At 39.7% G+C, this 12,500-nt stretch overlaps 2 protein-coding genes across 7 annotated transcripts in view; one reads left to right on the forward strand and one right to left on the reverse strand.

Annotated features, from left to right (window-relative positions):
* The window catches only part of ncapg (non-SMC condensin I complex, subunit G), a 100,413-nt gene that overhangs the window by 75,339 nt on the left and 12,574 nt on the right, over positions 1–12,500 (reverse strand). The gene's annotated exons all lie outside the window — the stretch shown is intronic.
* Positions 1–12,500, forward strand: part of slit2 (slit homolog 2) — an 86,795-nt gene that overhangs the window by 4,317 nt on the left and 69,978 nt on the right. For all 6 annotated transcript variants that reach the window (XM_083532297.1, XM_083532293.1, XM_083532295.1 and 3 more), the window contains exon 3: positions 4,690–4,761. In XM_083532297.1, coding sequence (XP_083388423.1) covers positions 4,690–4,761 — 72 coding nt within the window. The remainder of the gene's footprint in view (positions 1–4,689; positions 4,762–12,500) is intronic.

Raw genomic sequence — 12,500 nt, forward strand, 5'->3', positions numbered from 1 at the left:
AGGACAGACATAAAAAGACAGAGACAATAATATAGAGGAGGACAGATTAAAAGAGAAAGAAAAGACAAGGTGACAAAAGCAGACAATGAGGGACAGATAAATACAAGATGAAAGACAGCAAGAAAGGAACAGAAACACAGAATAGACAAACAGAAACAGAGAGATAGAGAAAAAAGAAAAAGGGAGGGACAGAATAAGACAAAAAAATACAGAACGAAGACACAGAAAAACAGAAAGACTGACAAAAAAAGAGACGAGTGACCAGGAATTGAGAAACAGAATTAAAAAAGTGAGACAAAATGCAAGAAGGACAAAAAGAGAGAAAAGAAAGTGAATGACAGAAAATAAATATAAGACAGAAAGAGAGAGAAGACAAGCTGAAGCAGGCAGAAGAAAGACAGCACAAGATAAGAAAGACACAGCAAGACAGAAAAGACAAAGTCAGAAAAGAAGACTGACAATGAACGAAAACACAGAATAAGTAAAAAAAAAAAATGAACGACAAAAATGAGAAGAAAGGAAAGGGAAAAGAAAAAGTGACTTACAGTAAATGTAAGACAGAATAAGAGAGGAAGATAGAGGGATATAAAGAAAGAGGAAGACGAGGTGAAAGAGACACAAAAAACAACGAGACAGATAAACAGAAGAAGAAAGACAGCAAGAAAAATGCAGAAAGAAAGAAGAGAACCAGAAAGACTGACAAAAAAGAAGACTAAAGGAATGGAGAGACTAAAAAGAATAAGACGAGAGAGAGGGAAAGAAAGAAGAAAAAGAGTGAAAGAAAGTAAATGTAAGACAGAATGAGAGAGAGAGAAAGAGAGAAATAGAGAAAGACAGAAAGAATGAAGAGATAAACAGAAAAAAAAAACAGAAAAACTGACAGAAGAAAAAAAGACTGACTAAAGAAAAATTAGAAACAGAATAAGACAGAAAAGGTGGTAAAGAATGCAAAAACAACAAAAATGCAAGAGAAGAAAAGAAAGTAAATGTAAGACAGAATGATAGAGAGAGAGAAATAGAAAAACACAGAAACAACAAAGACACAGGAAAGCTGACAAAAAAGAAAAGAATGACCAGGAATCCAGAGATAAAAAAATAATAATTAAAATGAGAATGCAAAAAAGGACAAAAATGTAAGAGAAAGACAGAGAAACCAGAGAGAAGAGAGAGAGAGAGAGAGAGAGAGAGAGAGAGAGAGAGAGAGAGAGAGAGAGAGAGAGAGAGAAAAGACAGGTTAAAAAAAATATATAAAATCAAAGATATAGAGAATTTAATAAGACAGCAAAAAAAAAGAAGAGACAAATAGAAAGTCAGAGAAATATACAAAAAGAAAAGAATTAAGGAAAAAGAGAGATAGCATGTAAGAAAGACAGAATGAGCAAGAATGAAAAAAGAGAGATAGAGAGAGAAGACAGGTTGAAAGAGATATATAAAAAAGATCAAGAGAATAAAAAAACACAGCAAGAAAAGAAACAGATAGAAAGAAGAGACAAACAGAAAGTGAGGGAAATATACAAAAAGAAAAGAATGAAGGAAAAAGAGAGACAGCATGTAAGAAAGACAGAATAAGAGAGAAGGAAATAAAAACTTGAGGGGAAAAAATGACAAAGTACATGCAAGACAGAAGGAGAGAGGAAGGAAAAAAGAGAAAGAGATGGAGAGAGATGGAAAAGAGAGAGACATAAAGACACATAAAATTTGTCTGTGATTGTGTCCATGGTCCTCACTTACACCCTTATATGTAAAAGCATCTATTATTGGAATGTGACCTGTGTGTGTGAGTGTGTGTGTGTGTGTGTGTGTGTGTGTGTGTGTGTGTGTAAGTGTGTAAGTGTGTAAGTGTGTGTGTGTGTGTGTGTGTGTGTGTGTGTGTGTGTGTGTGTAAGTGTGTAAGTGTGTGTGTGTGTGTCTCAGACAGAGGTGTACAGTGTGATCATGTAAGAACAAGTTTACCCACCTAGTGCTGGATTAGAGTTTCACAAAGCACCCATTTAATCCTGTCTCACTCTCTTCCCTTCTGTCTTTCTTTCTTTCTTTCTTTCTTTCATTCTCTCTCTCTCTCTCTCTCTCTCTCTCTCTCTCTCTCTCTCTCTCTCTCTCTCTCTCTCTTTCTCTCTCTCTCTCTTATGAATGAGAATGTTGAGCTGTCAATTCATTCCTCCATTAAAGAAACTCGCACTGATGCTCAAAGCCACTCACTATATTATTGTGTGTGTGTGTGTGTGTGTGTGTGATATTATTGTGTGTGTGTGTGTGTGTGTGTGTGTGTGTGTGTGTGTGTGTGTGTGTGTGTGTGTGGGTAGCGATGGTAAACCAGGCCGGCTTGGCTCGCTTTCAGAGTGCTGAAATAACTGCACTGTAACTGTGAGCTACATGACCACACACACACACACACACACACACACACACACACACACACACACACACACACTTCATGACGTGCAGGTTCATGTGCAGTGTTCTCATGTTACCAGAGGTTAAGCAGCGAGCGCTTCGGGATTTGGGGTGAAAGGTTTAGGGATTATGGTTAAGGGTTTAAAGGTTTGGGGTTAATGGGTTAAACTTATAAATCTAGGGTTCAGGGTTAAAGGTGAAAGATTTAGGCATTTACAGGTAAGGGTTTAAGCACAGGGCTTAAGGGTTTAGGGTTATGGAGGTACAGAGGATATAGAAGGAGATTAAGGGATTAGGACGAGTGTAAGTGTTAGAGGTTTAGGGCTAATGTATGGGTTCAGTGGGGTTTATTTTAGGCTATTAGGGTTTGGGTTAGGGGTTTAGGGTTTAGGGGTAAAACTCAGCACTAAGGCATTAGGGTTTGTGGTAATGTAGGGTTAGTATTAAGTTCTGGTTAAGGTGGGGTTAGTATTAAGTTAGGGTTGGTATTAAGGTAGGGTTAGTATTAAGGTAGGGTTAGTATTAAGGTGGGGTTGGTATTAAGGTAGGTTTAGTATTAAGGTAGGGTTAGTATTAAAGTAAAGTTAGTATGAAGTTTGGGTTAGCATTAAGGTAGGTTTAGTGCTAAGTTTGGGTTAGTATTAAGGTAAGGTTAGTATTAAGGTAAGGTTAATGTAGGGTTGGTATTACGGTAGGGTTAATGTAGGGTTTGCTTTAATGTAGGGTTAGTATGAAGGCAGGGTTAGTGTTAAGGTAGAGTTAGTTTAAGGTAAGGTTAGGTTTATTTTTAAGGTAGGGTTAGTATTAAGGTGCGCTTAGTTTTAAGGTGGGGTTGGGTTTAAAGGGAGGTTAAGGAAGGGTTGGTATTGAGGTAGGGTTAGAATTATGTTAGGGTTAATATTAAGGTAGGTTTAGTTTTAGGGTAGGGTTAGTATTAAGGAAGGGTTGTAGGGTTTAAGTGTTTAGACTTTAGAGATGGGCGTAGGGGTGTAGGGTTTAAGGGGTTAGACTTTAGCGATGAGCGCAGGGGTGTAGGGTTTAAGGGGTTAGACTTTGGTGATGGGCGTAGGGGTGTAGGGTTCAAGGGGTTAAACTTAAGCGATGGGCGTAGGGGTTTAGGGTTTAAGGGGGTTAGACTTTGGTGATGGGCGCAGGGGTGTAGGGTTTAAGGGGTTAGACTTTGGTGATGGGCGCAGGGGTGTAGGGTTTAAGGAGTTAGACTTTGGCAATGGGCGCAGGGGTGTAGGGTTTAAGGGTTAGACTTTGGTGATGGGCGTAGGGGTGTAGGGTTTAAGGGGTTAGACTTAAGCGATGGGCGTAGGGGTGTAGGGTTTAAGGGGGTTAGACTTTAGCGATGGGCGTAGGGGTGTAGGGTTAAAGGCGTTAGACTTTAGCGATGGGCGTAGGGGTGTAGGGTTTAAGGAGTTAGACTTTGGCAATGGGCGCAGGGGTGTAGGGTTTAAGGGTTAGACTTTGGCGATGGGCATAGGGGTGTAGGGTTTAAGGGGTTAAACTTAAGCGATGGGCGTAGGGGTGTAGGCTTTAAGGGGGTTAGACTTTAGCGATGGGCGTAGGGGTGTAGGGTTTAAGGGGTTAGACTTTAGCGATGGGCTTAGGGGTGTAGGGTTTAAGGAGTTAGACTTTGGCAATGGGTGCAGGGGTGTAGGGTTTAAGGGTTAGACTTTGGCGATGGGCGTAGGGGTGTAGGGTTTAAGGGGTAAGACTTTAGCGATGGGCGTAGGGGTGTAGAGTTTAAGGGGTTAGACTTTAGCGATGGGCGTAGGGTTTAAGGGTTTAGACCTTAGCGATGGACGTAGGGGTGTAGGGTTTAAGGGTTTAGACTTTGGTGATGGGCGTAGGGGTGTAGGGTTTAAGGAGTTGGACTTTAGCGATGGGCGTAGGGGTGTAGGGTTTAAGGGGATAGACTTTAGCGATGGGCGTAGGGTTTAAGGGTTTAGACCTTAGCGATGGGCGTAGGGGTGTAGGGTTTAAGGAGTTAGACTTTAGCAATGGGCGTAGGGGTGTAGGGTTTAAGGAGTTAGACTTTAGCGATGGGCGTAGGGGTGTAGGGTTTAAGGGTTTAGACTTTGGTGATGGGCATAGGGATGTAGGGTTTAAGGAGTTAGACTTTAGCGATGGGCGTAGGGGTGTAGAGTTTAAGGGGTTAGACTTTGGCGATGGACGTAGGGGTGTAAGGTTTAAGAGGCTAAGATTAATGGTAAAGGGATTAGGATTAGGATTTGAGGATTAGGGTTGCATTTTTATAGTTAATAACTATGTGTGTGTTTTTCCCAGACACCTGATGGAGAACAAGATCAGTGTAATTGAACGAGGAGCATTTCAGGACTTGAAGGAGCTGGAGAGACTGTGAGTTTTATACACACACACACACACACACACACACACACACACACACACACACACACATGCACACGCACATCCACATGTTGCACTCCCAAATATGAATGCCCTGTCTGTCACACATAGACCTGTGTGTGATCTATTCAGAACATTTCTGTGTATGTATGTGTGTGTGTGTGTGTGTGTGTGTGTGTGTTTCCTCTCTCGCCCATTCGTGTTGTGTTGTGGGTTGGTGCGTAATTTGGGTTAGTGTGTGTTGTGGTCAGGAGAATTTGATGGAGAGACATTGTTGTCTGACAGCCAAGTCAGCCCTAGGGAACACACACACACACACACACACACACACACACACACACACACACACACACACCCTCATTTAGAGAGTGACAGTGGAAACTGGAATTACGCTCTTAAAGCTTTCGCTCCATCAACCCCCCCCATACCCCCCCCCCCTTCCCCCGCTGGGTAACTCCCCTCCTGCACATTCCTTTGCTTGTACACACACACACACACACACGCACGCACAAAAACGAGTGTGTGAAGCGTGTGTGGTGAACGATACTATATTATATGTATTAGGGATGTGCATCTCCATTACAGGCTGGCGTGTAATGCAATAATTTGCATCTTGATGCATAGCCAACGATACACTGAACACACTAAAGATACGTACGAAGCAGCTAGCGATGCAATACGATACGTTTCATCTCTATTACGGAGCAGTGCGATTCGATTTCGATTCACAAACCTCAGTTTACTGAAGTGCCTTCAGACTTCTGCATTTTGTAGTAGGAAAAAAAACCAAGAAAAGAAAAAAGCAGAAGAAAAATTAAACCAGAAGTTTTTTTCCCTGTTGTGTCTCCAGGAAGGTGCAGCTCTACCTCTGCCATGTAAATCTCTATTCTATGTGACTCTCAGGACACGCCATGCATAGTGTTGTCATACGTCATAATACGACACAAATTATTGGTATATACTTAGAGCGTTAACTTCTATGCCGATGCAGCGAAGATTCTTGCCATCCCTGCTAAGTGTTATATAAATAAAGACAGACGGATCGGTGTGTTCCCACAGACTGCTATGTCCAGGCCGCTGACTGCTCCAACACTTCACGTGACTTTTCCGAAAGAGTCTATACAACAAATACCGCAGTAATATGTTCTATAGCCGCGTGGCTTTATTATTCATCCAGAGCACTGCGTTTGTCAGCGTGCTTCTCTTAGCGGTGCTCGTCCTGATAAATGAGACCACCTGCTTATGAAAATACAAATTGAAAGCCCATAATACACACACACACACACACACACACACACACACACACACACACACACACAAAAGTTTTTTGAACCATTTTGTTTTATTGCAGATGAATTGCTCTTACTGCCTCAGATGAAACAGAGCGGAAATAAACGCTAGCGCAGCGTTGAAAGCGTTGTTTTATTAAAGGGAGGCGTACTCAGAGGATGAAGCTAATAATATACATAATCCTCCGAACAGACTCGGCAAGCGAGGTGGTGAAACTCGGGGGAGACCCAGCATGCCCCTCCCACCCAGACAACTCCACCGATTGCTCTCTTTTTGACATCATCAGGAGCGCGTTATTCTGCTCATAGAGCCGGAATTGTCTAAAAGAAAAAGGCCTCGTTCTTTTACAATGTATCGCCAAAAGTATTTGGACATCCGACTTCTGCAGCCATATGTGGTTCTTGTCCATGGGTTGGATTTGGTAGAAGAGCTCGAACCCTATTGAACACCTTTCCGATGAATGTGAACATCACCGCGGGCCTCCTCACCTCAAGGAAGAGGTTATAATAGAAGCAAACAGGGGCTATGTCATATCACACACACACACACACACACACACACACACACACACACACACACACACACACATATATATATATACACATACATACACACACACACTCATACATACACATACATGCACTTACATTCATATTTACACACACATTAATATACATACACACACACTCATGTACATACACATTCACACACTTACTCACTCGCACACATTCACACACAACTTACACACTTTCATACAGAATCACACATACACACAATTACTTACAAATGTGATTAAATTAGACTCACACAGATATGCATTCACTCTGACACACTTTGAAAATATACACAGTCACGCAAATGTACACACTCTCACACACACTTTTACACACGTACACCCCCCTAGGGAAAATTTTGTGTAGCCAGTTCACTTAGCAGGATGTTTTTATGAGGACGAAGGAAACCGGAGAACCTCAGAAGCGAAGGAGAACATGCAAAAAAATCCACACAGACAGTAATCCGAGCTCAGGATCGAACCCTGGAGCAGTAATGAAGTTTGTCAACGAAAATATCCGAACAATGTGCCAGAAAGAGGGAAAAAAATTAGATCTGTTCATGTTCATGCCAGACATTGTGAAATCCGTTAAGGGGATCGACTCGTTTTGTTTTTATTCCATTCCAACACAAATATTCCAGAAGTTTTTCTTTTTATTTATACAATCGGGCGATTGTCTTCAGAGTTAACCGTTGGAATTTGCCTCGCTTTCGGCTTTCAGTTCATTCATATTCCACAGAATCTTCACACACAAATCACAAGTTAAACCTGTTTACTGGGACTTTATTTACTTTAGTTCAATTTATATATATATATATATATATATATATATATATATACACAGTACAGACCAAAAGTTTGGACACACCTTCTCATTCAAAGAGTTTTCTTTATTTTTATGACTATGAAAATTGTAGATTCACACTGAAGGCATCAAAACTATGAATTAAAATATGTGGAATTATATATGGAATTATATACATAACAAAAAAGTGTGAAACAACTGAAAAATGTCATATTCTAGGTTCTTCAAAGTAGCCACCTTTTGCTTTGATTACTGCTTTGCACACTCTTGACATTCTCTTGATGAGCTTCAAGAGGTAGTCACCTGAAATGGTCTTCCAACAGTCTTGAAGGAGTTCCCCGAGAGATGCTTGGCACTTGTTGGCCCTTTTGCCTTCACTCTGCGGTCCAGCTCACCCCTAAACCATCTCGATTGGGTTCAGGTCCGGTGACTGTGGAGGCCAGGTCATCTGGCGCAGCACCCCATCACTCTCCTTCTTGGTCAAATAGCCCTTGATGCCTTCAGTGTGACTCTACAATTTTCATAGTCATGAAAATAAAGAAAACTCTTTAAATGAGAAGGTGTGTCCAAACTTTTGGTCTGTACTGTGTATATATATATATATATATATATATATATATATATATATATATATATATATATATATATATATATATATATATATACAGTATACGGGGTACGACACCAGGTAGTCAAATGTTTGAGACACTTTTATTTTATTTCACACACAGCAAACAACTTTCTAATAACATGACCACAACTGACGAAGCTGACTATGCCTTTTTATATTATTAAAGTTGAAATGAAAGGCAATCTGGTTAAATATTCATAAAAAAATATTAAATAAAAAGATTTCTCATAACATTTTTTTAAAACTGGGATTTACAGAACGTCACACAAGGATATAGAAGAAAATGTAAACATGTAAAAAAAAAAAAAAAGTAAACATTTTGGATCAATAAACCTTAAAAAAAAATGTAATAAACAACTGCAGGAAAACTACACTGCAGACTAGATTTGAATTTCACATGTGGGCAAATCAAATTAAATCAGTTAATTGCCTGTGCGATTGCCTCTAAGTGCAGCGCAATATCGGTGCTGCAAAAAACAAACAGAATTAATGTGAATCTTTCAGACATTGTTAAATATTTAAATCACTACGGACAAGATGCTCTTTTCGGTCACGTGTTTGAATTTATTCAAGCATGTTAAAAATATTTTTATTTACAGCATTAATATAATAGGCCGTATATTAACTTATTGGGGGGGAAAAAAACGATAGTTCTATGTGAAATCAAACATTGACCATCCCCCATATAACTAAAATGGTATGATCCTCGTTTCATAACAGCGCACTGCGAAAATACGGCACGTAAAATATAAGATTCCACCCCTATAATATAAGATTTGGCCACAATACTATGGTCACACCTATACGATTTTTTAATTGTTGATAGATTGATTGATCAATTTTTTTAAATAAGTAAAAATTTATGGAATGTTTAAGGATGTTCGCATGAATCCCCAACATTTATTCATGAGTAAAGAATTTTTAATATTATCACTTCTTTGAATGGCTTCAGAAAAGAGCGTTTAGTTTTAAGCAGCTGCGACGGATTAGCTTCTGTTCTAAACATAATAGGCACGAATAACGTTAAACTGATTTTACGGACATCCTGAAATCCTTTTTTTTTTTCCTACCAATGAGGAGAGTCTTAGAAGTAAAGCAGGAGAGAAGGACCCGTGGCCGACGTTCATTTACTTCAGAAAGACGGAGCGAAAAATAGCTCCATTCAGCCTGAAAGAATTTCATGCTGGTCCAGGCTGGTTTGTGCTGGTCTGCTCGAGTAGAAAAGCCCCGGTGTTGAAGTTCCTCTGGCTCCTTCATCTTGCTTGTAACTGAAACACATTCTTCTCTTCTATACCAGGGCTTTCTTCAGGTCCATATAATAGATTCAGGTCCCTCTATAAGTTCCTGTAGGTCACAAAGAAAGCAGCTGCTAGTGAGGGAGTGTATAGCTGTGTGATAGTGTGTGTGTGTGTGTGTGTGTGTGTGTGGGGGGGGGGGGGGGGGGGCTGGGGGGGGGGGTAAAGTATTATAAAACGTGTCAGATATCTGAAAAATCGTGATCCTAGTTCATTGTGATCGATTAATTCTTCAGTCTTTTGCACACAGATTTGGTTAAAAACCTCAGATAGCTAATCTTCACCACCACGCTGAGCAGAAAAGCATCTCAGAATGCATACCGTGTCAAACTCGACGCTTTAAACGTTTAAAGCTTCAGGTTAGAGCTGTAATTCAGCATATGGAGGCATGTTGGAATGTTTCCATGGCAGCAAGCTGTTGGAGCTAGCCTCATACAGGCTCGCGTAGTCACATCTGCACAAATAGCTTTGTACGCTAACAGTCACAGCGTTAGCACAGAATTTACCAGTGGCAGGCCGTTCATGTCGTTTCTAAAGCAAGAAACCCAATGAACAAAATACAACACGTCTCCTTTCACTGTAGCCACAACTGCACCGCCCCCATACATCGTTCCTAACAGGAGCGTCTGTGTTAACCTCATGAAATCACAATTTGTTTTGTGCATTTTCTCAGTGCATTACGGTTTCCCTGGGGATTTGAAATTATGGCAAATGTGTTTTTGTGCAAATTCTACAATAAAACTATAAACATTTCATGAAAAAACGTAACAACTGTTCCGAACTGTTTTGGCCGACCTTTCCTCACGATGTCCAGTTTTTCTTGAAAAGTCCGTCTTGTAAACATCCTTGTAAGTGTATCTGCAACCAAATCGATTTTTCTCAGCCGATGTGGAATGACAAACAGCTATTAAATCCACATGAATAGAGTTGAGCTTGTGCAGTTTGCTTCAGATGATGGTTGCGAGCTCTGAATAATTGACCAAAGGACGTGAAAATGCTGACATGACTGGACGCCTTCTAGATGGCTCCGGAGGAGTGGCCAAATCATAATCTGATTGGTTAAAGCAACCGCGTTCATTGTTATGGATTTGAAGCTATGTGGTCCTGATTGTGAAAGCTTTATGCATATTTTGACATCACCTGATGTGACTGCTGAAATCTGATTGGATAGAAACCTAACTATAAACAGACACTCCAGGAAGAGAAGAGAATTGACAATTGGGAATAATTTAATATATAATAATGGACAAAAATATACGAAACTGTTAGTCAGTGATTTTGATAGAGTTCCGGACAGCGAAAGAGGACTTGATGGTCTTTCACTGCTATTAGCATAATATTCACATGATATTAGCAAAGAATTCACATAGTATTCACACAGTGCTATCAAAGTATTCACGCAGTATTCACACAGTAGAAGCAAAGTTTTTACACAGTATTCACGCAGTTTTAGCACAGTATTAGCAAAGTATTCACACAGTATTCATACAGTATTCACGCAGTTTTAGCACAGTATTAGGAAAGTATTCACACAGTATTCACACAGTATTCACACAGTATTAGCAAAGTTTTCACACAGTATTCACACAGTGTTAGCAAAGTATTCACACAGTATTCACGCAGTGTTAGCACAGTATTCACACAGTATTAGCAAAGTATTCACACAGTATTCACACAGTGTTAGCAAAGTATTCACAAAGTATTCACACAGTGTTAGCAAAGTATTCACACTGTATTAGCAAAGTATTCACACAGTATTCACACAGTGCTAGCAAAGTATTCACAAAGTATTCACACAGTATTCACACAGTATTAGCAAAGTATTCACACAGTATTCACGCAGTGTTACCACAGTATTCACACAGTATTCACACAGTATTAGCAAAGTATTCACACAGTATTCACGCAGTGTTAGCACAGTATTCACACAGTATTAGCAAAGTATTCACACAGTATTCACACAGTGTTAGCAAAGTATTTACAAAGTATTCACACAGTGTTAGCAAAGTATTCACACGGTATTAGCAAAGTATTCACACAGTATTCACACAGTGCTAGCAAAGTATTCACAAAGTATTCACACAGTATTCACACAGTATTAGCAAAGTATTCACGCAGTGTTACCACAGTATTCACACAGTATTCACACAGTGTTAGCAAAGTATTCACACAGTGTTAGCAAAGTATTCACACAGTATTCACACAGTGTTAGCAAAGTATTCACACGGTATTAGCAAAGTATTCACACAGTATTCACACAGTGCTAGCAAAGTATTCACAAAGTATTCACACAGTATTCACACAGTGTTAGCAAAGTATTCACACAGTATTCACACAGTGTTAGCACAGTATTCACAAGGTATTAGCAAAGTATTCACACAGTATTCACACAGTGCTAGCAAAGTATTCACAAAGTATTCACACAGTATTCACACAGTGTTAGCAAAGTATTCACATGGTATTAGCAAAGTATTCACACAGTATTCACACAGTATTAGCACAGTATTTACACAGTATTCACACAGTGTTAGCACAGTATTCACACAGTATTCACACAGTGTTAGCACAGTGTTAGCACAGTATTCACATAGTGTTAGCACAGTATTCACACAGTATTCACACAGTGTTAGCACAGTATTCACACAGTGTTAGCACAGTATTCACACAGTATTAGCAAAGTATTCACACAGTATTCACACAGTGTTAGCAAAGTATTTACAAAGTATTCACACAGTGTTAGCAAAGTATTCACACAGTATTCACACAGTGTTAGCACAGTGTTAGCACAGTATTCACATAGTGTTAGCACAGTATTCACACAGTATTCACACAGTGTTAGCACAGTATTCACACAGTTAGCACAGTATTCACACAGTATTAGCAAAGTATTCACACAGTATTCACACAGTGTTAGCAAAGTATTCACACGGTATTAGCAAAGTATTCACACAGTATTCACACAGTGCTAGCAAAGTATTCACAAAGTATTCACACAGTATTCACACAGTATTAGCAAAGTATTCACGCAGTGTTACCACAGTATTCACACAGTATTCACACAGTGTTAGCAAAGTATTCACACAGTGTTAGCAAAGTATTCACACAGTATTCACACAGTGTTAGCAAAGTATTCACACGGTATTAGCAAAGTATTCA

The sequence above is a fragment of the Silurus aristotelis genome (genome assembly GCF_946808225.1).
Source record: "Silurus aristotelis genome assembly, chromosome: 27".
Classification (NCBI taxonomy): Eukaryota; Metazoa; Chordata; class Actinopteri; order Siluriformes; family Siluridae; genus Silurus; species Silurus aristotelis.